Source organism: Haliotis asinina, chromosome 14 (genome assembly GCF_037392515.1).
Source record: "Haliotis asinina isolate JCU_RB_2024 chromosome 14, JCU_Hal_asi_v2, whole genome shotgun sequence".
NCBI lineage: Eukaryota > Metazoa > Mollusca > Gastropoda > Lepetellida > Haliotidae > Haliotis > Haliotis asinina.
In genome coordinates this window covers 49,654,208-49,679,188 of record NC_090293.1, presented here as the reverse complement: position 1 = coordinate 49,679,188, position 24,981 = coordinate 49,654,208, and the positions used below count along the sequence as shown (strand labels likewise).

Genomic DNA, 24,981 nt, shown 5'->3' with positions numbered 1-24,981 from the left:
GTTGTAAGTGCCATACCTTAACATTAACTTACGACTATCTTAGCGCTAAGAGAACTTTGAAAATCGAGGCCTAGGGGAAGACCTGTGAAGTTTCTAGGTAGAATAGGCCTTCAGCAACCCATGCTTGCCATAAAAGGTGACTATGCTTGGCGTAAGAGGCGAATAACGGGATTGGAAGGTCAGACTCGCTGACTTGGTTGACATATGTCATCAGTTCCCAATGCGCAGATTGATGCTCATGCTGTTGATCTCTGGATTGTCTTGTCCAGACTGGATTATTTACAGACCGCTGCCATATAGCTGGAATATTGCTGAGTGCGGCGTAGAGCTAAACTCAACCACCTATGCATGCTCTGTCAGTAAAGAACTGCTTACTGATGTATGTATCTGTTAGCTCAATGCCATCCTTCTCTGTTCCAGCTCCTAGTCCGGGGTATGTAGGGACCCCTAGTCCTGCTGGCTACCAGGCTAGCCCCTCCCCGGGCGGGTATGCAGGGACACCCTCTCCGATGGGCTACAGCCCTATGACACCAGGTGCTCCATTCACACCACAGACACCAGGCACAGGTAAGCAGGAGGAGTATAGAGGTGTTAAAGTTGAATATTAGAAATATCTGTATAAAATGTGAAAAAATGATATTTTGAGATTAACTGCCAACAGTAATGTTGTTTCAACATTTAGGCACCTAAACAAAACATGAAGATTTGGGTTAGAACTTAGAGTTGATTGTCAGTAATCCATGCTTGTTGTAAAAGATGACCAACAGGATTGGGTGGTCAGGCTAGCTGATTTTGTTGACACGTGTCATCGTGTCCCAGTTATGTAGATTGATGCTCATGTTGTTGCTCACTGGATTGTCTGGTCCAGAATTGATTATTTGCATACCACCATCATATGGCTGGAATATTGCTGGGTGCGGTGTAAAACCAAACTCACTCACTCACTAATGAATATTGTGTGGCTGCACTTTGTTCAGGCAGCTGAACTAATACAGAATGTCAGTGCAGAAGAATACACAGCCTTGACTATCACAAAATACTGGGTGCCATGAAACAACAAACCAGTAAACCAACAATGTATCAAACCAGGAAACTATATCTAGAATATTGGATGATGTGTCATCGTATCCAGATGCTGTGGGTTGTTGCTCAAGAATATTGCTGGAATATTGCAGATTGAGGCGTAAGACAAAGAAAAGCAAAAATGACTCAATCTGTTACGTCTAGTGCATGTATGCTAAGTCTTTACAATTGTGTTTCCCTGTGACAGCGATGGACCACAGTATGGCTGACTGGCACACGCAGGACATCATGGTGAAGATCAAGGAGACCCACGATGACCCCAACCTCATCTTTCAGACCGGGGAGATCAGGAGTGTCACTGTAAGTAGCACCCAGTCAATACATCCTCTGGTCAGTTCAAGCTCCAAGACCCGTGAAGATATGGGTTAGAATAGATCTTCAGCACCCCATGCTTGTCGGCGGCGAATGGGATAGGGTGGTTCGACTCACTGGCGTGTTTGACACAGGTCATCATGTCCGGGTTGCATAGCTTGATAATATTGATCACTGGATCGTAGGATCCAGGCTCAATTTTATAGTGGTCATACAGATGGAGTATTGATGAGCTGCCATATAACCAACAAACCAACAACCAGTATATGCTCCAGTATTGTGTCATTCTTAAAACTTTCACTGTCAGTGGCATAAGAAATAAGACAGGCACTGTTTCACAAAACCCTTGTAAGCCTAAGGTCTCGTAACTTTTCTCGTAGCTCCTGTGTTGCCATATTGGCAGTATAATGCCTACAAGAAAACTTACGAGATCTTAGGCTTAAAAGAGTTTTGTGAAACAGGCCCCAGGTTGTCAGTAGGGAGATTCTTTGGTCAGATGACTGGAAGGAATATAGATAACACCATGATGAAGAAAGAGAAAGCTCCCAGTACTCTGCACTGTTGCTGTCTTCATTCCTTTCTGTGATAGCATCCTGCAGCCATGTGTAGAGTTACATGACACTAACAGTTATATTCATGGTTGAACTTGAAGCAGACTGACCGATATGTTTAGGTTTGAACTTGAAGCAGACTGACCGATATGTTTAGGGTTTAGCTCGTGTCAGTGTTTTGGCTTCTTGTATAATACAGATGTACATTGTATAAGATGTTTGTTACCTCCAGGGAGGAATGTGTTCTGTGTACATCACGGATGAAGACAAGGTGGTCAACGTCTCTTGTGAGCATCTGGAACCTGTGCAGCCTGAAAAACAGGACAAGGTGAGCTGAACATGTAGACCCACAACTGAACTGTTGGGGCAATGTTGTGGTTAAAACATTTGGTTGTCACACCAAAGACGTGGGTTCAATTCTCCACATGGGTAAAGTGTGTGAAGCTCATTGCTGGTGTCAGGATATGGCTGGAATATTCCTCAAGGAGGCATAAAACTGAACTCACTCACTCAGTAGTGTTAAGTTGAGTTTATCAGGGGGTATCATTGTGTTCATGACTGTGTGACAAAGCAAGAATTGTTTTCAGAGTGAATCAAGTGTTTGAACACAATAGACTTTAAGCACATCCTGTTGTTCCTAAGTGGCTTAACTCTGCAGAGCATAACCTGGTCAGATTATATGAAGACTGTGATATGGAATGGTACTACAATCATATAGAAATGTTTTAGTAAGAATTTTGTTTTGTTTTGGGTTTTTCTTTTCTGTTTAAGTCACATTACATTTTAATGAACTACTGATGTACTTTTCCAGCTGCCATGATATTTCATAAATGTGACTGTGATGACTGTTCCAGGCCAAGGTTATTCTGGGAGATGAGAGAGAGCTGACTGGCACCCTTCTCAGTATTGACGGAGTCGAAGGCGTGATCAAAACTGACGGCGGCGAGATCAAGATGCTGCCCATCAAATACCTGTGCAAGATGCCAGCATCATGATGTTTCAGTCCACCACTGATTATAAGTCTAGACGTACTTTGTGGCCAGAATCAGTTGGTTCAGATCATCAGTTTAAGGCAATGTTCCATTTGCTATCCAGCCCTAATATTCTGATCAAGTGAAGTAAATGAAGCTGGACCCTACAGGATATTTCAACGCACATCTCTTTTCACATACCACTACAAAATACTGAAGAACACCCTAAACTTCAAATATGACTTTTTTTGTCATGGCAGAATAACTATGGTAAATAAAACATAGGTACACTTCAACCTTTGAGTGGTGGTATACATGTTTTGAATATTCAAGTTTATTTTGAAAATATTTGGTCAAATGTAAATTGCAGAGAAGACATCAAGATGTTATTTTTTGTGGTCATGAATTTTCACCTTATTGTCATTGACTCCCTGTATCCATTTTTCTGCTTGAGTTTTCTGAGATCATTACTGACTTTCCATGTGATGTTTCTGTGTGTTAATATGTGTATATGCTTTAGGAACAAGAACATAAAGCTTAGTGCATGATCATCTTGTATTTGAGGGAGAAAAAGACATGTTTATTGCTGTGTTTGAGAGTGCACAGAATGTTCCATTCATCAGAAAAGCATGAAACCTGCAAGAATGTTTTGTCAACAACACTAACAACAATACTAAGATCAAACAGCAGACTCTCTGACATTGATGTTTTAAATGTACTTACCTAAAAAAGGGGTAATGGATATTTTTTTAGTATGTTTGTGTAGATACACTCTCAGATATCCCCAAAATATTCATGCTGCATCATTTCTTTGTTCTGTATATGTGAGCAGCAACATTTTTTTGTACCAGTTGGAAAAATGTACTACTTGGTTGCAGACTATTCTTGTGTGAGTTTTTGAACAAGACAGTATGTTTCTGTGCCAGGTTTTCTTTGCTGACTCGAATTTCTTTTCCTTACAAGGATAAATACAAAAAATACTGAAGCTTTGGACAAATGGGAGGTGTACAGTGGTGTGTGCGTAACCATGGTAACCTTGCTTATACATGTATTTGTGTGCGTATGTTGGCCTTCAGTCTGGATCAGGGATAGATGCTGTAGTAGCCTTCAGAATCAGAAAGTACTTTTCTTTATTGGCGAACATCATTATTGAAAGTGATTTTGTGAAATTAAATATCTTTAAGGGAATAAAGATGGTGAAAATGTTGATGCTGTTTTTGTTCTGTTGAAATTGACATCAAACCTCAGGTGCAACTGTTGTTGTCTTCAGTACACACAGAAGTGGTATTCAAATTGTAACTAGGCAAGCCTGTTGATGTTGGCATTATCAGAATCCACTTCCTTGGGGGTGCTCTGAAAACACTCCTTCAAAGTGGCCAGCATGTCCCCGGCGGGAGTATTGACTTGACTTAGCATGCGTTTTTGACCATTGAAACTGGGCAGAGTGCAGTCACCTTTTAGGGACACCTGGTATCATGACCAATGGGGATTTATTAACACATGTTTATGGTGTAGTTAGGATATTCTAATTCTACTTTCAGCAATGTTTTCCTTGAGTGTTGAGTGTGTTTTTCTGTCATTTACGTGGATGTTTTCAAGAATGGGCGTCCCAGTATCTTCAAGCCAGCAATGACTCACAAAATACCAAAGTTGTGACTCGAACCTGGGCTATTCTCTGCTGGGGTTGCAAATGTACAGGATACTTGTATGAATTAGGGGCAGGAATAGTCCGGTCATGTAAATAGGTTGGCGCTTTGTCACCTCCATACCTGTTAAGTTCTCACTTCGTCAGTTAGTCAAATGTTGATCAAAGCAGTGTTAAAATCTGCTCACTCTCACAGTGAACAGGAACAATTTTTCATGGGTAGACAAACTCTGTATTTGCACTGGATGTGATGTCTCATTGTAGATGCAAACAAGCGTTTAATAACATTGCAGATGGAGACGTCTATCCACAAACATGGTTCCTGTTCATACCAACTCTTAAATGCCAGCGGGAAAAGTGACTGTCACGGGCATTCATCTATGCATATGTTCCAATCAACGAACTTAGATTAGTGACTTGGGTCGTGTTCGGAAACCACCACCTTCTGCTGTAGGGCACTCAGAGCACATCCTATAATCAGCACATCCGACAATCAGAAGACTTCTGACAATCAGAGCAAATTCGACAATCAGCACATCCGACAATGAGGGCACATTCAGCAATCAGGGCACATTCAACAATCAGGGCACATTCAGCAATCAGGGCACATTCAACAATCAGGGCACATTCAGCAATCAGGGCACATTCAACAATCAGGGCACATTCAGCAATCAGGGCACATTCAGCAATCAGGGCACATTCAGCAATCAGGGCACATTCAGCAATCAGGGCACATTTGATACTATAGACCAAAATAAACACATTGGATTTGTTTTGTTGTGTAGCCTCAAACGCAGCAATGTTCAGCTATATTACTCCAGTCTGGAATAATACCACCCAGACAAACCGATCCCCCTAGATTTGGTCACAAATATGGTTCACTGAAGGCCAAAAATACTCGATCCTCCTTCTATAACCAAATGCTCCAAATCTGCGAAGGGTATATAGACATGGAGTGCATAAGAAACAACATTTTTGGATATCAACTTCTTTATTGTGAATGAAACGTTTCAGAGTGAATACTTCTTCACGTCGACGTTTCGGAGCGTATACTTGCTCATTCAGCAGTTAGATGTTTCGGAGAGTATGCTTGTTAGAATATTAATCTTCAGTAATAATCTATGCTTGTCGTAAGAGGCGACTAACGGGATCGGGTGGTCAGGCTCGCTGACTTGATTGACACATGTCATCGGTTCCCAATTGCGCAGGTCGATCCTCATGCTGTTCATCACTTGATTGTCTGTTCCAGACTCGATTATTTATACAACGCCGTCATATAGCTGGAATACTGTTGTATGTCGTAGAACTAAACTCACTAAATCACTCCAAGCCATATCCAACATTAATACTTTGCTCTTGCTCCCGATCACCTCAGTCGCCTTAATGACAACTACCACCCGGAGGCATGCGGTCCAGGAATAGCCAAGGGGGAATGTCGGCTCATCGAAGTTCCTAACAATTTCACACAAGTGGAACTAATCACGTAACAAGCAGCTAACAGAAGGATGTTTCCTTGACTGTAATATTGGTATCCCGCGACACCCAGGAAGAAATCTGTGCGCCATAAATCAATTAACCTGAGTAGTTGTACAGGTAAGATATGATCAGGTATTGCACCGGCGTCTGAGTAATTACCTGCTCCAGGTGTGACCATGCACGCATTTATCACTCACGTCACTTCACCCTGGGGCTAAGGACTGGTCACCTGGAGGTGGGGGGCATCATATTCGGGATTAGGTTAGCACTGGTTGCAGAAGACGCACACGGCTGAGAAGGGTCTCTAATCAAACATATATGAATTGAAATCTTCAAACTCTGTCTGGATTAAACGTCGCAGTTCTGCAATGGGTGAATAGGAAACGACGGTAAGATTTTGTTTTGACAAAATTTGATCAATATGTTAATAACATTATAAATAGTTCATGAAAATTGTTTATAAACGCTCTACGTAATTTCAAGAAACCTTGAAACATTGCCCACTGGTTATGAGTTATTCAGACCTTTCGGATAAACATAGGTGCAGTTTAAAGCTTACAATTTTAAAATTTCTCGCGAATCAAGATCATGTTTGTGATTTAAAATATGTTCATAAGGGATACCAGTTTTGACCAGTACATGACTATCTTATATGGCAAAGCTACAGAGAATCTATTGTTTTAACGGTTAACGTTTTGAGGTTTATTTACTACTGCCATCACAATAGCCTACTACCGATATCAATACAGTAAACAACTATTCGTGCCAACTCTGGACGCTGGGGTAGCCTAGTGGTTATATCGTCCGCTCGTCGCGCTGAAGACCGGGGTTCGATTCCGCACATGGGTCCATTGTGTGAAGCCCCTTTCTTGTTCTTCCCGCTGTGGTATTGCTGGAATATTGCTCACATCGTCGTAAAACCATAGACCCGTTAAGGTCCGGGGTAGAAAAGGCCTTCAGCAACCCATGCTTTCCATAAAAGCCGACTATGCTTGTCGTAAGAGGCGCCTAATGGGATCGGGTGGTCAGACTCGCTGACTTGGTTGACACATGTCATCGGTTCCCAATTGCGCAGATCGATGCTCATGCTGTTGATTGTCTGGATTGTCTGGTCTAGACTCAATTATTTACAGACTGCCGCCATATGACTGGAATATTGCTGGGTGCGGCATAAAGCTAAACTCAATCACTCACTCACTCACTCACTCGGTTGTAGGCTCGGTTGTTGACGTCATCCGACTGCTGCAGGATACAGAAAACGAGATCGCCCGTGCACATTTGCCCTACAGCAGTGGACTCAAACATGACCAAAATCAGTAAGTATCATTTTCAATGTGTTTATCAGCAAAACTGTCATGAAATCATTTTACACACCAAATATAATGTACACATCGGTGTATATTATACGAATTATACATTGCCACAACCCACGTCCATATGTTGCAAGTGTGTGATGTAGTCTTTAAGTCTCTTAACCTTAAAACATAGATGCATTTCTGCAGAATCACTATCGACAGGTTAATTTGAAAAAGTATTATTTCTCTTCGCGTACGATTTTTAAAAAAAGACAATTGATGCTCGCTGATAAATAGAATGTCTATTACATAGGGTGTTGTCGGATGTTAACATGTCTGCTTCTCTATTAAGCACAGTGTAAAGTACAAACCGACGTTTCATGAAATATCCTCAAAACTCCATGTTATTGTAATCCTGTTCGTTTTTAATCAAAGTGTGAATTTTAACAGAATTATTTTGAACAGTTGATGTGAACTGGAGAATCCGAACTTTAAATTCTGCTCAGCTGTTGTTTCCTTGAATAAATTATGTCGGCTTCATACATCGTGGGAGATGTTTAGTGTGAAAGATATTATAATTTGAACGATGACATTCTTAGACACGGCATACCTTATCACCTCAAGGTGCAAGGTCTTGACAATTGTTCTTTTTAATACACAGTTTAAGTGGGATCAATCTGCCATGTGATCCCTATGAACGAAAAGACCGTTTGCCTTCGTCATTGATATTCAGCTCCATGTAATAACTGTTTTTTTCACTTTGGTTTATTTACGGCATCGGCGTCAAACGAAGGAGTCTCTGTTTTCCGATGAGAACATTTAACGATCTAAAAGAGTAACACAAAGTTATTTTTCATAAAACTCTAGTTCATTTCCTTAACTGACTTCAGTTAATGTGTCCATCATGGGTTGAAATATATGGCACTGGGTGTTCTTCACATTCATTGATGACTATTTTCTTCTAAATATTAGAGTCAAAACTTAAACACATTAGCTCAGGCTGGACGAATTCCCTATGTTTTAGTTAATTCATTCGTTTTGTGTGCAGTGATTTGGACAGGTCTTGTATTGTCGACCGTACGCAGATACATTGGTTTATAAGTTGCCAAAGTGACCGAGTGTTGCCGGTTGATTGATTAGCGGATCGATGTGGGATGACGTTTTCAGATTCAGCAGGTGCCTGTGGGTGAAGCCGCTCGCCAAGAAAACTTAAAAAACGTTGAAATGATGGATGGGCATGGATTAGAGTGTGAGAAACTTTGGATAAAGGTTTAATTTTCATTTGCGTTATTAAAGGACACAATGGTTGAAATACGATGTCTCATTTATATCTGGCTTTTTTTATCAAACATGCAGTTTCATTTTAATATGATTCTTCAAGAAAAAAGGAACAGCAGGGATTTTCATAACAATACAATGCAGCGTGAGTTAGTGAGTGACTTTAGTTTTACTCCACTTTCATCAATATTCCAGCATCACAACGGGGAATACTATAAATGGGTTTCACACGGATACCGAAAGAAAAAATACCACATTGTGTTTTTAACTTCTTTTGAACAGTACATGCATATATTTATCAACTTTAGTATTTTTTTCGAAACATAATCGACTTTCCTCTAATAGAAGAAACATAATTAAATCTATCTTTTGAGTTCCTCCATTTCACGAAATTGTTAGCCAGTGGAAAGTGGGCCTTTAAACCTTTGAAACCAGTACATGGAGCCTCTCAAATATACACATGCACAAAAGTTGAGCTCCACCCACTATTTTTGTGACCTGCTACTTTGGATACTCAATGGTAACTATCACAACGAGATCTATGACTGTCATTGACATTATTGGTTTCATTATGATTACACTTATCAGAGGGGTATACAAAGTACGCAGTCGAGACTACCAGTTGTCCGACTTTCATTTTTGTGGAAGTCGCGGTGGCTGAGCGGGCTAGGCGGCTGACTTTGTGTGCTGGAGATTAGCTGCCTGACTCTGAGGGTTCGGGTTCGAATCTCGGATGGGATTCAACCGAAATAGTACTTGAATTTGTACTTTATTGAGAAAGTGAAATCCCAAATATGACATATGTTGGTTTGATTATGTTTGGCGACTAAACGGGTGATGACGCTGTGATGACGACCCATTTGCCTCGCAATGGCCCTGCATGATATGCCAGCATTTGTCATGCCTATCACCTGCCATCTCTCAGCGGTAGTTAACTTTCTCCTTAATATGACAGATTTTCAAACACTAAAGTGAAAGGAGAATCTCACAACAGACCGGTGAAACCAAGCGTGTGAAACTTGATTTTCAAGATTCATATAGTAATGGAATGGAATTGCACGTGCAGAACGTTTTTCTTGTCATATCTTGACAATCTTAGGTTCAAGAATCTATGGAAGCCTAATTCAGTTATTAACTTTTAAAGTTTGTATTTTTTTATTTTGTGTATTTCTGCATGTGTGTATATATTCGAAAGTTGATTCATTCTCCATGTGCTCATTTTTGGAAGAAAGATCAGAAAAATATATCATTACTTCGTGTTTTTGCTCTAAGTTTTCTTTTCTTAACTTATCAGTTATGACATGGCTGTCATGATTCGCTATACAAGTTTCAATTAACCCGAGACCCGTGGAGATCTGGGTTGGAAATGTTCTGCAGAAACCCATACTTGTAAGAAACGACTAACGGGATTTGGTGGTGAGGTTCGCTGACTTGGTTCACACGTCATCAGTTCCTAATTGCGTGAATCGATGCTCATGCTGTTGATCACTGGATTGTCTGATCCAGACTCGATTATTTACTGACCGCTGCCGTGAAGCTGGAATATTGCTGAACGTAGCGTTAAACAAAAAACCAACCAACCGACCAGCCAACCAACCATTAACCTGTTATCGCATCCTGTTCCAGCGTCTGATATCCCCACCCCCTACACTGTATACAATGGGGCATACCTTGCCTCCTACAGACCCAAGCCCTTTGACGAGCCTTCAGTACGGCTGGTGAGTATCAAACTGGGCATAGCTAGGGATACTATCTAGGTCCATGAGATTTACGGGGAAATTGCCACCGAAATTATAGATAATAGATTATATGGTCTCTGGGACCAGGTAATGCCATGGTTGACCACCAGAGAACATTGACCCCGCTGTTAGCTCAATATGCCATGTCACTGGTAGTGAAATACACATTTCAGCCGAATATTCTGAGAATGTATAATCGAGGGCCTCCTCTGACTCTGTTAGTGTAACTACAAGAGATTACATATGATCGATTAGTTGATGGGTAATCGTAAGCGAATTTGACTTTGCTCATTATATCATCCACTAGTTTGTCTGGTTCAAGTCGGCTTTCATGACAGTATATTGATGAAATATTGGTTACCGAGGCTTTGACCCACAAAGCATAATTATATTAAAAGACAAACATTTTAACTTTGCTACAGGACATGCACAGGGACGACCCTATGTTCTCGGAGAGACCGACTAGCCACTTCAAACTGGCGTTGTTTGCATGTTTCTGTTGTTTCACCCCGGCTGGCATCACGGCGCTTGTCTACGCTTGCAGGGTAAGTAACCGTGTCATGTTGGGTGATCCTGCTCGACGGTTCATGACAATCGACGCTTCGTTCTATTTTGGTTATGTTTGAAATACACGAAAGTGCTTCTTTGGTGCCTCTTTGGTAACAAAATAATAGTTTGTTTAAATCGAAATTTCCGAGTATTTTACTCTTCGTTTACATAATATATTTTGGTCTAGATAGTTTGAATGTGTTTAAGAGTTGTCTCCCTTTATTTCTCCATGCAAATTTGTTTGAGCTTTTAATTTGTGTTTTTACTTTCTTAATGATGTAACGGAAGTGTTTGTAATAAACGAGTGAGCCAGGTAATGATAACACTGTTTTTGAGTGAATGGAAGTTTTCATAAAGAGTGGTTGGTGTTGCCAGAGTCGATCTGCCAAGAGACGAGGTGACTTGCAGGTGGCGGCCGCGCAGGGCAAGAACGCCAAGGATCTGTCCATTGTTGCCATTACTCTCGGCATCTTCTTCATCCTCCTCGGTGCACTCCTCGGCGCCGTCTTCTACATTACGTATCTCCACGTACACGAGCACGACCACGACCACGACCACATCACTACAGCAACTCCATAGGACAGAGCTCAAAGTGTCTTCATTTCGTAACTGAACTATTTTAAATAATGGCAGTTTTTTGTGTACCTCCTCCCTTGGTGATAAGTTACATCCTTGTACCAGTGTGTGTATACTCTGTATCGCTGTATCCCGTATCAAGAAATACGTTGTCTTTACGGACTCGAGAAGGTGAATCTAAACGGTACAAACTCACTCGCCCTGGAGCTTGTTGCTCTTAACATTGCAGGCTTTCGTCAGGGAAAGGACATTAGCAACGTTGATGTTCTGAAGAAACCAGGTTGGTATCGAGATATTGTAAAGGGCAAATGTGAGAACATTGTCAATTGATGCTGGGTATAAACCTTGACCCCTTCGTTTAGAGGGATGATGAGAGATGTCTGGAAGCTGTGTCCACGATGCAACCTATGCCGTGGCAATGTGTTGTCACGGTCAGGCGTGTATGACTGGAACTGTTTGGCGTGGTTGTACTGCTGATGTCGCCAGGTTGTGTTCCAGCGGTCTGTTATTTATATCTGGATGTAGCATGGTAAAATCTTGTAAAAAGTATCAGAGAGAAGTGTTTTCCGAATCTCTTCTTCCCAATGGTTGCTTGGTGTGGATTGATAGGATGTGCAAGTAAAACAAACTGGCGTCACAAGGAATTTTTGCCTTTGAGTACAGATGAAAGTATACGATTCCACAACTGCAGAAATATCCCAATATAACACAGACGTACGACTACCCTAAAGTAAAGGTGATCGTAACTCCCATACGTCAACGCAGACATACGAGTATGCGACAATTAAGGTGTTCGTAACTCCCATACTGTAACGCAGACATATGGGTATTGTACCGTAACGGTGTTCGTAACTCCCATACTGTAACGCAGACATATGGGTATTGTACCGTAACGGTGTTCGTAACTCCCATACTGTAACGCAGACATATGGGTATTGTACCGTAACGGTGTTCGTAACTCCCATACTGTAACGCAGACATATGGGTATTGTACCGTAACGGTGTTCGAAACTCCCATACTGTAACGCAGACATATGGGTATTGTACCGTAACGGTGTTCGAAACTCCCATACTGTAACGCAGACGTACCACTGTCATGGCATTACAATCACTCTTTGGAACAAGACCACAGCCGGTTTACATAAAAATACTCTGCTGGGACAGCAAGAAGTGGTCTAAAGGACAACCCATGTGTTTTGTTTCTCTGTATTATTTTTAATTGAAACCTGGATATTAATACCAATCTCGAAAAAATACCTAACATGTCTATATGACAATTCTTAGGTTAAGGTATGTCAGTTACGATCTTGTCAGGACGATGAATGCTTTGAACAAGGCACAATAATCTTAACAATTAACTAAAAGTTATGGAGATATGCCTCTTTATAAGCTTTGTACATGTGCAGACATCCTGTCTCTTAATATTAGTGTGTAAATAAACATATTGTACGTTTCCTTGAAGTTTCATTATTTACACCATAACAATGTTAGACTTGTATGGTCAAGTACTGATTTCAGCCAAAATTAAGTGACCTTGACCTGTGTAGAGGTGCTGAGCCAAAGGAGCTGTTTCATGAGTTTGTTTTGTTGGTTGCTCAAACAAGGACCAATATCCCATATTTTAAAAATCAGATGTGACAATATTCAAGCATATTAGTGATCATGAACATCAATTTTCACATCTGGGATGTGATGAGCTGCATCACACTGAACAGCCTAGCTGGTTCACATCTTTACAAGCAGGGGTCACAAAAGATCGAGTCAAACTTGGATCTTCACAGGTAGAGTGGCTGAAGACCAGGATCTGATGATTTGTGTTAAGTGGTTGGCTAGATCTCTGAATGGCATTTAGAAGCCTACCCATAAGGAAAGTCTTTATTATGAGGAACACAATGTTTTAGAGTACATCTTTACTCCCTCATCAGATGAATACTATGAGTAACATATTTAGTACCATATCATTTATCTGGTGAATATTATGAGAAACACATTTCACAGCATATCACTACTCTTCCATATATGGTGAATATTATGAGAAACAATGCCCTGGAGCATATCCTTACCCCTTCATCAAATGAATACTATGAGACACACGAGATTTGGGACCTATCCTTACGCCTTCATCAAATGAATACTATGAGACACACGAGTTTTTGGAGCATATCCCTACTCAATCAGGTGAAGATAATGAAAAACATGTTTCAGAGTGTATTCTTACTCCATCAGCTTAATATTATGACAAACAAAATGTTCTGAATCACATCTTTACCCCTTCATCCGGTAATCATTCACATGAAGGAGTAATGATATACTAAGAAACATTGTGTTTCTCATAAAAAAGTTGACCTCCATAAAACTCCCACCCTTATTGGTCAGCTAGATGCAAACATACAGATAAAACATAAACATGGCTGTTTATTCAAATTAACCAAAAATACAGGACTGTTACAGCAAAGACCTCATGTACAATGTCAATAACAAAGATCATTTACTCATGTTCCATACTTGCATACAAAGGACTTCTGGTTGTTGGATGAAAATGGATGAAACAGCAGGTCATGCCATCAAACCTGAGCTTTACTCTTATCGGCAATATTTTCTAGCCTAACCCTTCCATTTTCACATTTTAATAATTCAGTATGTTCACTTTGTTAAACTATGCCTCTTCTTTTAGCATTAACGATTTTATATGGATTTTGGCTGTGTATCTGTGATATTGTGTAAACAATGATACAGTATTCAAGTTTGCTACTGATCATCTACGTAAGTCACACAGATACTTATAGCTCCATATTTGCTTTTCAACTCCATGTTCCTGAAATTTATGTGCACAGAAAAGAAAACATCAAGACATTAATTCGTTCCTTGGAACATACAAGCCTTAGTTTAGGGGTAATCTCTGGATTGAAAATGTTTTTTTGAACTGCGGAATTGGCTTGCTTAGTGACTCAAAATCAGGGAACACTTGTATATTTTTCATACTATCATGGTTATCAATCTGTCCTGGCTGGTGGGTAAAACAGCTTTCAACTTGTGCGTGTCCTTTGACTTACGTTGTGTATGTCCAGTCTGGTGCCTTCATACATGAGAGAGTATCAACGCTTTAAGGAACATTCCTGCAATATCATGGCCGGGGGTACCAGAAATGGGTTTACACATAGTACTCATGTGGGAAATCAAACCTGTGTCTTTAGTGTGACCACTGGTCCCCCTTCAGACATGATTAATGTACAGTGATACATGTAATAATAAATAATATCTGTGATACAACACTATTTTGGATATATTAGTCCTGTTAGTTCAGACTGGACAATAGCCCAAACTGACACGCAAGTCAGAGGTTACCTGAAACCCAAATCAGGTACTGACCATAAGGAAGCCCAATCAGGGAAAATCCGGGATTTAGATCTACAGTCATCAGATCCTTGCACAACAAGGGAGGCAACCCTGCAAAAGCACCCGCAATAAAACAAAACACCCTTTGGTAGGGAGGATATTTTAATCCTAGTTATCATCTGTACTGTTGATAATATGAACATTTTACAGTGCTAAATTGTCACAGGTCTTTTTTCAGGCCAATGAAAAACCCATCACTTAAACGAACATCAGATGGGTAAAAACAGCAGTACATGCAAAATGTCTTTATCTGATTGTTCTGTAAGTCGATCATTAGTTTCCATGGGTTTTAGAACTTCTAGTCTGCCATATATTTGATGTACATCATGCATATTTAAAACACAATTCACTCAACTTTTCAACAAAACAATGAACAAAATGTCATGAATGATCTGCAACAGGAATAACCCCTGTTGCCATCTGAACCCAACTCGTAGTGAGAAATGATGGACAATGGGTAAATGAGGTACATACGGGAATGAACAGATTACAAAATAATACAATGCTACCTCTTGACCTAAGACTCCTCGTATAGCTTGGATTGATAGAGACTTGACTTTTGCATGTATGTGAATCATTTACTGATTGTGTTTTTTGATTCACACTGCGTCAAAACCGTTACCACTGAATAAAGAATTATCAGAAAGTAACAACCAACAAAATCAATAATATCAGCATCCATATCAGGAACTAAACTTGTTTCTAAATCTCGGGAAATCACCAGAACATTACAGATTATTGAGAGTTCCGGAAATCATCACAGCACTAAAGATTATTGTGACCTCCGGAAATCACCATAGCACAAATGACTATTGTGAGATCTTTATCATCTGATCATACACTAAGTCCTGACTGAATAAAAAGCCTGTAAGCTGATTAATATAATTAATATTGATTTAATACAAATATTTTCTGTCATAACTATATAATGACTATTGTTTCTGATCTTATCTTTTCAGTTATAAAATTCTTTCACCAGTTTACTCATTACAGAATAGAACAGAGAACGCTCTGAATCAGTTTCTCCTTGTCACAATACAGAAGGAGCACGTACAGGAATCTTTACTTCAGTCCACAGTATTGTAAACAAGCTTACTTGTCAATATCTAATCCTGATGCTGCTTTTGGTAAGACATGACTTGCGAATGACACTGAGAAGGGCAGCAGCATCAAAGCAGTACCCTCCACCAAACAATGCCATCAATACTAGTTCAGGAACTGTCCTCATTTATTTTAGAAAAGACAAATTAAAGGAAATGACACATAAAATGGGTTAGAAACAAGTTTTAGCTGAATTAGTCAAAATGTCAAAAAAGTAATCATCTGTTATCTACCAATAGTAAAGTGGGAGTCAGTAAGGAACTGTCTTTAGAGTCCTCTTTACTATCACAAGTCATGGACTAGTGGACTTTCCAAGTCTTTGATATCTTTTCATTATTTGTTCTTTGCAATTTGTCTCAGAAGTGTTATAGATTGGTCTTAATATATTTATCGCCAATAACACTGAGAACTGCACTGCTAGGAATATATAACCATGCTTCTTCACAGGTATAGGTGAAAAGAAAATCCAAGAAAACTGAAACATGTAAAACAGATTTTTTTCCCTTTTTATACTATTTGTACAAGGAAGTGTTGACATACATGATATTGTGGAACCACCATTAATGCCAACAGCTTGCAACAAACCAAAATATACACCACTCAAAATGTGCGAGTGAGTTTGGGAGATAATAAGATTGAATTCCTAATCACACACACAAAAATATGAATATCACTTCATTTGAAGCCTATTGGTAGGATCAACCCCCCTGGAAAAAATACAGTGAGTAAAGAATAGAAGATACAAGTTACAAAGGGACACAACTCTTCACAGGAAGTTCTGTGAGATATCACGAAGTAGGGTTGCTCCAGACATATTAATGACTTTTCTTGTTGATAGTATGAAAGCTTAACCCATCAAACATTAGCATGGACATCTTAGTTTCATAGTAGTATAGACTGATTCCAAATGTGAGAGCCAATATCTCCCAGATATCTAATCTGATTACCTGCCACCTAGAAACTCTTAAAGTAGATTTGTACATTTTGCTTGTGTTGTGCATTTACATAATACTGAACTGAGAGATAATGAGGTTCCACTATACTATCATGAATATTTATGACATCGGACCTCTAATTGTTTCCACCATACCTATGAAAGAATACAAAAATAATCATCTTATAATGCCACACCAGAACTCAAACTGTTCATGTACCTATACCCTTGTTACCATGGTAACAGACAAAACAAAACAATATTTATGAGGAAATGAGGAGATAAAAGCTTTCAAATCCTGTCGCCTGCTGAACAGATTGACTGTGAAATGCATTTTAGTTTGAAAGCTGGAATTAGATTTCTTGATATTATCTTTTTGCATACAGAATAAAATAGTTCCAGAACAGTAGAGTATTCATTAATAAAGACATGAATCAGTCATTATTCATATACATGTACTTCTAAATATAGCCTCAGAAAAATGTATATTAATAATGGGGACCATGTCAAAACTTCTCACATCATTATTAACGATAAACTGTCTCACAAACATCATTGATGTCAACAAACAGGAAATGCAGGACATAATATTTCACACTAAAATCATCATCTTAAAATGACAAAAATATTTTGACACGATCCCTACACTTCTGTCATAAAATTGACAGGAACATATCAGTATAACATATGCAAAGAGGCAGAATAATGATACACTTGTTTGTATTTTACTGAAGAAAATGTGGTGTTTCTCAAGAAAACTTGTAATTTTCAAGTTATCCCACAAGTACATAAATAAGCCCATAGACACTGTTGAGAGAAGTAGAAAATGGTAAATTTACTGGCTTCCCTTTCAGTAAAATACAATCAGTTTACCCAGCACTCGTTCAAAACACACCTTTCCATGAAGCACATGGCGTGTGTGTGATCACAAAATGTCACAATACGTTGGAGCTCGTAAGAATTCCAATAACGCATAGTGCATGAACATAAGGTAGAGCAAGGCACTACCCTTCAGGTCTCTGACAACAAGTAACTCCGTCGTAGTAGCATCCATTCTCATTTTAAGCACCTTTCGAAAAGTACAGATCCTACATAGCCTCCCCGCATAGATTTAGAAACGTTCTGTTCAAACAGTCTCCTATTCGACTGCAACACCTCTGCGGCTTCCTTGTTTAAAGGGTCCTCGGGATTAGGTTCCTGCAAATACACACCAGATGTTGTAACAGAACCTGTAGGGGTGGAACTATGTAATGCATCAGAGGTTCAAAAATCCCATTAAACTATACCAGGGACAAGTCAGTTTTCATTTTGGGCAATCAAACAATGGTATCTTACTTGTCCATGGGCTACAAGAAAATTTCTTTCTTTACTATTTATCACTTTTCTATGAAAAGTCCAGTAAATATTAACAAAATAACATCAAAAACCATGTTGATTTATTCTTGCATGACTTTTATGTCAGTAATCCTTACAAGGTTCACAATAAAATACCAGCGTTTGAAATACCTTGAAAACACAAAGTCATGGTGACTCACAGTATATATTTTCAGGAGTCATTTTCAATATTTGCTAAGTAAGCAATAAATCACTATTCATTCACTTGTAATATTAAATGATAAATTCCAATTGCTTATCAAACCTAAATTATTTGCAGAGAGGGCTGTCAAGTTTTACATCTAACCAGTCCAGTGGTGTGGCTGAAATTTTTGGTAGTTTCATATCCTGAAAATACACCAGTTCACAATTCCTGAATCAAAAATCAACAATACTTGAGAAATGCAGTTTGTTGACACTTGAGTATGAGTGTTTTGACATAAAACATATTTCAGGACAAACTGTACTTTCTCACTACTCATGTCAGTGAATGAGTAAGTTTTGTTATAAAATGACACTGTCATATGAGGCTTGTTGAAGACTGATGCTCATGATGTTGTTCACGGACTGTCTGGGCCAGATTTTATTATTTACAGACCACCACCATATGGCTGGAATATTTGAGAGTGTGGGGCTGAACAGCAAACCGACCAACTTACCAAAAACAAGTACTGTAATCCGTAAACTATAGAGTTGATAGTTAAAACAGGCTTCCAATCTTCTCTGAAACAAGTAACCACATCCATCACATGTGAACATTGGACAATTGAAACATGAAAAGAGTTTTCATGGCATCTGTCTTTTAATACTGAACATTTAAGGTAACCATGGCAACAGCAACCACAACTGCCATATTCACATTTTGGCATGCAACCAATGCCCAAATCCACTACAGTGCATCCATATTCTGATATACATCAAATATGACCAATAAATATGCATGGGAACAGTAAACACTGAAGGTTGATTGTACTTATGTCCTGCAAAAATTTCCATTGTCAAGGCATATCATGTTCTCTGGATCACTTTAAATTTCAAATCTATCTCTGTCTGTAACTTCAAAGGAAATCCTGGTTCGAAAATAGTGGGCAATCTTAAACTCATGATAATCATGTTTTCATTTCTTGTTTGGTGATTTCAGTTATCAGATTATACATCATTAGCTTCACAAGTCGTAAAGCATTCTTTACTTAATGCTTTCTCAACATACATGTTAAACTGAGTGAGTGAGTGAGTTTAGTTTTACGCCGCTTTTTAGCAATATTCCAGCAATATCACGGCAGGGGACACCAGAAAATGGGCTTCACACACTGTACCCATATGGGGAACCCGGGTCTTCGGCGTGACAAGCGAACGCTTTAGCCATTAGGCTACCCCACCGCCCCACATGTTAAACTGGTGGGTAAAAGCCTGACATGTTGGGGGAACAGCAATGTAGATAAGAGGCATTATTTGAGGAAAACACTCTAAATGTAACATATCAGATTCAAATTGAGGATCCCAACACAAATACTCTGTCTGGCAAATGTAAACTCTTCCAAAAAAAATTCTATTATTAGCATTCATGAGACAGGCAATCTTTATCCTTGACCAAATGACCAGCAGATAAAAACGCCACAGGATAACTACATTAAATATGGTAAAACCTAGTTAAAAAATAAAGCAGAGAGACTGTTACAAAGATAAAAGTAAGTGCATTTGTTATGCACCGTTTTCCATCTGTAGCAGTTGCTCAAATGGTTGTATTTGTGGTAGTGAGTGAGTGAGTGAGTTTAGTTTTACGTCGCACTTAGCAATATTCCAGCTATATGGCGACGGTCTGTAAATAATCGAGTCTGAACCAGACAATCCAGTGATCAACAACATGAGCATCGATCTGCGCAATGGGGAACCGATGACATGTGTCAACCAAGTCAGCTAGTCTGACCACCCGATCCCGTTAGTCGCCTCTTACGACAAGCCTAGTCACCTTTTATGGCAAGCATGGGTTGCTGAAGGCCTATTCTACCCCGGGACCTTCACGGGTCTATTTGTGGTAGAGATGACTACCTATGTTCAGACTTGAGGACTACTAAACATGGTAAGAAATTGATAAAAGAAAATGGAAACAAGTTCCAGGAAGAAGGTGCACAGATTGAAAAAGATCTCTGGCTGAGGGATTTGAGATTGATATTTAATGGTTAGTAGAAGTTGATCATTGAATCTCAGATATTTGCTAGAAACATATCTTCTGGATAAATTCTTTCAGATATGCTGGTGCAATATATTTCTGATTAAGTAATTGTCCTTACCTGAGAATGTTGAGACAGACGTTACCCTCTAGGTCAATGTTTGGGTGGTACACCATAGTTTCACACTTCACTTTGGGGGGATCATGAGGATAACCGGGACCTACTTTAAAGCTGAATATAAACTTGCCACCTCGGTAAAAACCCTGCAAAACATAACACAATTTTAGCATCTCAATGACAGGCACATTTATATATCATTCAATTCTCAATAATTTCATCGGATTTCAATTATTCTTTTCACAGTGTGAAGCAAACAAAAATGCCCTATGAACTGCAACATGAACGACAAATAACAATACTTCAATCAGGCAAAATTTACATCTGCAGATAGTGTTTAAGTTACAAAGATCTTATGAACATTATTGGACTCATCAAATATGTTTCAAACACAATATCTGTCCATCCTTGATATCTTTAGGGTATATGTTCTGATAAATCTCCACCAGATACCGGATATGCAATAGTTAAGCAATAGCACTGCTATGAACAACACTAATGGCCCTCAGTCACTTTACCCATGTGGGAAATTGAACATGGTTCTTTGCCTTTTAGGGTGTACACTTACACCTCTAGTCTAACTCACAGCCCCAAAAGAAACATCAGTTAGCACAATCTTTGTGTGATGTAACTCCCTACGCACTGGTATTTAAGTGGCTATTTTTCATTGTCTCCCATAGAATTGATAACTTGCTGGGGTTGTTTCAAGGAAAAGAAACCTGCTTGCACCCAGTGCAACCTTAGGCAACCACATTTTTGCACCAAATAAAAACAAGTTGCACCGGCTGCTTACTGCAAAACCTCATTTAATGCTTGGGGTTTGGTAAAGATAGGTGGGATGTTTTATAACAAAAGAAATATGTAGTTATGTTACTTTCATGAACAGTAAGTCCATCAGCCACTGCTCCTACAATAATCAGAGTCACTGTTTAAAGTTAGTTCCTCATTCTGTTTATTGGCTGAAGTCTGTGTTCTTTGAATACAAAAACATAACATGCACTGAGTACAAGTTCACATAAAAAATAGCAGTTTCCAGTTGCAGTACAAGTTCTTAAAGCTAAATCGAGCCCTGACTTGAAAGCAATGAATAGTATGAGTCCATACAGCTCAAGCACGACGACACATAGGATACAGAAAAACATTTAAACATTAGGTCCCCTATGCAGTTCATTCTAACATGGTTGAATTAATACGCTTCCAGCATTATTCCAGTAATAACAGGGTGGTAAACAGTACTAAACACCAGAAATCACAGAATGATAATAGGATGAAAGCTCAATTGTTACTTCGTCTGGGGAAATGATGAGTTTGAAGCTGAGAAGATCATCAGGATCGGGAAAGTCCACTTGACAAGTCTTGGGCAGGTTTAGTTCATTGATATCTGAAAGAGAAGGCGATATGAAACTGAAGGAAACAATTTTATTGTCTCAAAATTTCACTCTTTGATTAACCCTACGGTAGTGAAATTATGAGTGAGTTTAGTTTTATGCCACTTTTAGCAATATTAAAGCAATATTGCGGCATGGGTACACCAGAAAATGGGCTTCACACATTGCACCATGTGGAGAATCAAACCCACGTCTTTGGCGTGACAAGCCAACACTTTACCCACTAAGCTACCCCACCGCCCCAGTGAAATTATGAAAGCACATGTAACTGGAGTTGGACACCATTCTATTTTTGCCATCATACATCACTGTATGCTTAGGGTATAAAAGAATGAGCACGATCTTAGTCAGTGAACAATCAGTGTGAAGTAGGGATGTCAAGATATGTAAGTTTCATGAATTGCTACATATCACCATAGTTTTAATATGTTTCACAATACCCATTTTCGCATCATTAGTGAGTAAATTTAGTTTACAGTTTGAACATTTATCTTTTATATTTGTTCATGAAAAGATTAACACTTTTGATTCTCAGAGATTATAAAGTTCTAATATCCTAATCTTAGTGCATGAAAATAATCATTTATAACTCTCTTGACATAAAAACCATGATACATTTGCAAAATGCAAACAATACATAAACACATTTAAATCGATACATTAAAAACTATCGATACTTATAAAACTAAATATTGACAGTTTTGAATGTATCAATAATTAAACTGTCTTGGAAAAAGTATCACTGCACAGACGTATTGATGTATCGTGGCATCCCTGGTGAAAAGTAATGATGATCATGCTCTTGTTCAGGACAAAAGCAATATAAACATTGGATAGAGTTCCCTCTGACAAACTGCCAGGAAGCCCACAGGGCTGATAACTGAAAATGTTAAAATGTAACTAGCCCTGCATCAAAAATAGGAAATTCAGATAAGGTGTTAAATTGAAGTAATTAATGAATTACTTGTAGTGAGGCAAACTTAAACATGAGCAAAAGCAAATTTAATAAAACCAGAACTTTGTGGCCACTGTTGATTGATTTAGTGTCAATGCCATCTGAATCTGAACAGAAAAGAATGACATTATTCATTGGCTGAAAGCATTCTCTAGACAGTCACATTTAGTGTTTGGTAAATGGATAGGTTGATCTGTGAAAGTTACAGTTTGACTGATCATGAACTATACAGACATCATTAAGCTATCACAGTTGTAAAATATTTTCAGAACATTTCAAGTAGTAAATGACATGGCCAAATATATACCCTTGGAAAATGTATTGGTGCAGAGGGCCAATCATAAAATGAAGCTGAATGCCTGCCATGTAACTAGCAGGCAGCGGGCCGCCAGACACACACCATTTCATACACTGCTGTAAACCTAACCCCTACCCTAAACCTAACAAAACTTGCTTGCTTCTAAAGATGGTGGAAGGTATCTGGTATTCAGTAACTTTACCAAGTGAGTGAGTGAGTTTAGTTTTAACTGCTTTTAGCAAAACTCCACCAATATCACAGCAGAGGAGATCAGAAATGGGTTTAACACATTTTTCCCATGTGGGGAATCAAACATGGGTCTTCAATGGGACGAGTGAACACTTTAACCACTAGGCTGCCCACTGCCCATTCTTATCCTATGTCTTTGTCAGTGTTTCATAATAGAAGTTACAGTATTTACAGTCCATTGCCCTCTAAAGGGAAAGAGTTCATTTCGTCCCCCTATATTCTTTCTTCCACAGATTAACAGAGGTAGCACCAGAAACCACATATTATATGGTCTCTGGCCGCACTAAGTGGTTCAACCCCATATATTGTACTTAATTTGGAAGCTTAGGTTATATTTGTTATTCCTCTAGAAATTGATGTCATAAATTTTGTTCATAATCCTAGTATATAGAAATTTATGAATATTATTTGGGATAAGGAAACGTGAGGAACTCTTACCCTCTAAACTGAAGTATTATTGATGTATATTAGACATTGTTTCAGTTAACCCCCCCCAAAAAAAACAAAACAAAACAAAACATAAAACAAAAAACAAAAAAACATAATATATCACTAATTTGGAGGGATAGAGGAGCTCAAAGGCTTTGTTTCACTATCATCTCTGAATTTTTAAAAGGAAATTGTCATAATTAGAAAGTCACCGCAGAGCATTAGCTATACATTTAGTCTGTCTCTTGTTCTTCTAAATTATTTCATGTTTATATTTTTAATGAACATGTTCCAAAGTTGTTTCATTTTAGCAACGGGAACAGTCTGATTTTCTCTAATTGTATGTCGTAAGAAACAAAACAAGTTGTTCAATCAGAACTTATGACAAAAATCTATTTTTAGGTGCACCACAAACCTTTCTGAATTCTGAGTTGCGCAGCGGACGCTTTCTTTCCTCTTTCTGCCGTGGTACTTTCACCATCTTTCTTTTGTTGTTTAAGTGAGAATAACTTAATCATGATTATAACAAGAACCTATGACTACAAAAGCCGTATTTTAAAGAATTCCTATAAGAAGAAATGAAACGATCACAATCTTCGCGAAACTTCAGGATCCTCCGATAGAGCGACACACAGACATGACAATGCAGAGCTAGGATTTATTCAAAACACACGAGAAGTGAAATAAAAGTCTATTAAATGAACAAACCATTGTTTAAAATATGACATTAAAATTAACGTGGTCTCCGACTATACATTTTAATTATATATAAGATATTTGCATTCTTTTTGCATACGAAACGTCAAGTGCATCGGATGTTGCCGGTGCCATTTGATTATGATCCCTATGGAAAAATCTTCATTATTTTGACACAAATTCATTATATACATACCCATTGTTTTTGTATTTGTCTTCGAAAACATTCTTTCACGATACACGTGTTTATGGTGTGCATCTGGTCAAGGAGTATTGAGTGCATTTTTAAAAATATACAATATCTGTTGCTTGGTGTCGGTTGGTAATTGTATAGACACCTGTCCTGAGCGACAGTCAGCAGTTGGACGCATGTTTTGGGGTCCGCCTATCATCGTCTC

The 24,981-nt window shown here is 38.8% G+C and overlaps 3 protein-coding genes across 4 annotated transcripts in view; 2 read left to right on the top strand and 1 right to left on the bottom strand.

Moving 5' to 3' along the window:
- The window catches only part of LOC137261044 (transcription elongation factor SPT5-like), a 29,118-nt gene extending 24,994 nt beyond the window's left edge, over positions 1 to 4,124 (top strand). Inside the window, exons 23-26 of the mRNA XM_067798705.1 lie at positions 421 to 567; positions 1,271 to 1,383; positions 2,179 to 2,274; positions 2,801 to 4,124. Of these exons, the coding sequence (XP_067654806.1) occupies positions 421 to 567; positions 1,271 to 1,383; positions 2,179 to 2,274; positions 2,801 to 2,941 (497 nt within the window). The 3' untranslated portion in view covers positions 2,942 to 4,124. The remainder of the gene's footprint in view (positions 1 to 420; positions 568 to 1,270; positions 1,384 to 2,178; positions 2,275 to 2,800) is intronic.
- A 1,985-nt stretch (positions 4,125 to 6,109) lies between these two features.
- On the top strand, positions 6,110 to 12,891 carry LOC137261848 (trafficking regulator of GLUT4 1-like). 2 transcript variants are annotated; one of them, XM_067799650.1, is made up of 5 exons: positions 6,110 to 6,155; positions 7,255 to 7,354; positions 10,238 to 10,329; positions 10,773 to 10,895; positions 11,275 to 12,891. In XM_067799650.1, exons 2-5 carry the CDS (start codon positions 7,342 to 7,344, stop codon positions 11,476 to 11,478), a joined length of 432 nt encoding a protein of 143 aa, XP_067655751.1. In that variant the 5' UTR covers positions 6,110 to 6,155; positions 7,255 to 7,341; the 3' UTR covers positions 11,479 to 12,891. The 2 variants fall into 2 exon arrangements, with proteins under 2 accessions (XP_067655751.1, XP_067655750.1); XM_067799649.1 differs by lacking the exon at positions 6,110 to 6,155 and adding an exon at positions 6,341 to 6,427.
- A 2,064-nt stretch (positions 12,892 to 14,955) lies between these two features.
- On the bottom strand, positions 14,956 to 24,539 carry LOC137261339 (NEDD8-conjugating enzyme Ubc12). The gene is made up of 5 exons (XM_067799080.1): positions 24,303 to 24,539; positions 21,855 to 21,949; positions 20,572 to 20,714; positions 18,940 to 19,003; positions 14,956 to 18,103 (listed from the first exon to the last, which is right to left on the bottom strand). The coding sequence occupies exons 1-5, from the start codon at positions 24,403 to 24,405 to the stop codon at positions 17,963 to 17,965; spliced, it is 546 nt and encodes a 181-aa protein (XP_067655181.1). The 5' UTR covers positions 24,406 to 24,539; the 3' UTR covers positions 14,956 to 17,962.
- Positions 24,540 to 24,981: the final 442 nt, after the last annotated feature.

What these genes read in the sequence shown, in the direction of transcription:
- LOC137261848 (XM_067799650.1), top strand. An exon ending in ACGAGCCTTCAGTACGGCTG is followed by an intron (nt 10,330 to 10,772) that starts GTGAGTATCAAA and finishes ACTTTGCTACAG; the next exon opens with GACATGCACAGGGACGACCC. An exon ending in CGCTTGTCTACGCTTGCAGG is followed by an intron (nt 10,896 to 11,274) that starts GTAAGTAACCGT and finishes TGGTGTTGCCAG; the next exon opens with AGTCGATCTGCCAAGAGACG.
- LOC137261339 (XM_067799080.1), bottom strand. Translation starts at nt 24,405, where the DNA reads ATGATTAAGTTATTCTCACTTAAACAACAAAAGAAAGATGGTGAAAGT. An exon ending in TCATCATTTCCCCAGACGAA is followed by an intron (nt 20,715 to 21,854) that starts GTAACAATTGAG and finishes TATGTTTTGCAG; the next exon opens with GGTTTTTACCGAGGTGGCAA. An exon ending in GTCTGTCTCAACATTCTCAG is followed by an intron (nt 19,004 to 20,571) that starts GTAAGGACAATT and finishes TACTTGTTTCAG; the next exon opens with AGAAGATTGGAAGCCTGTTT.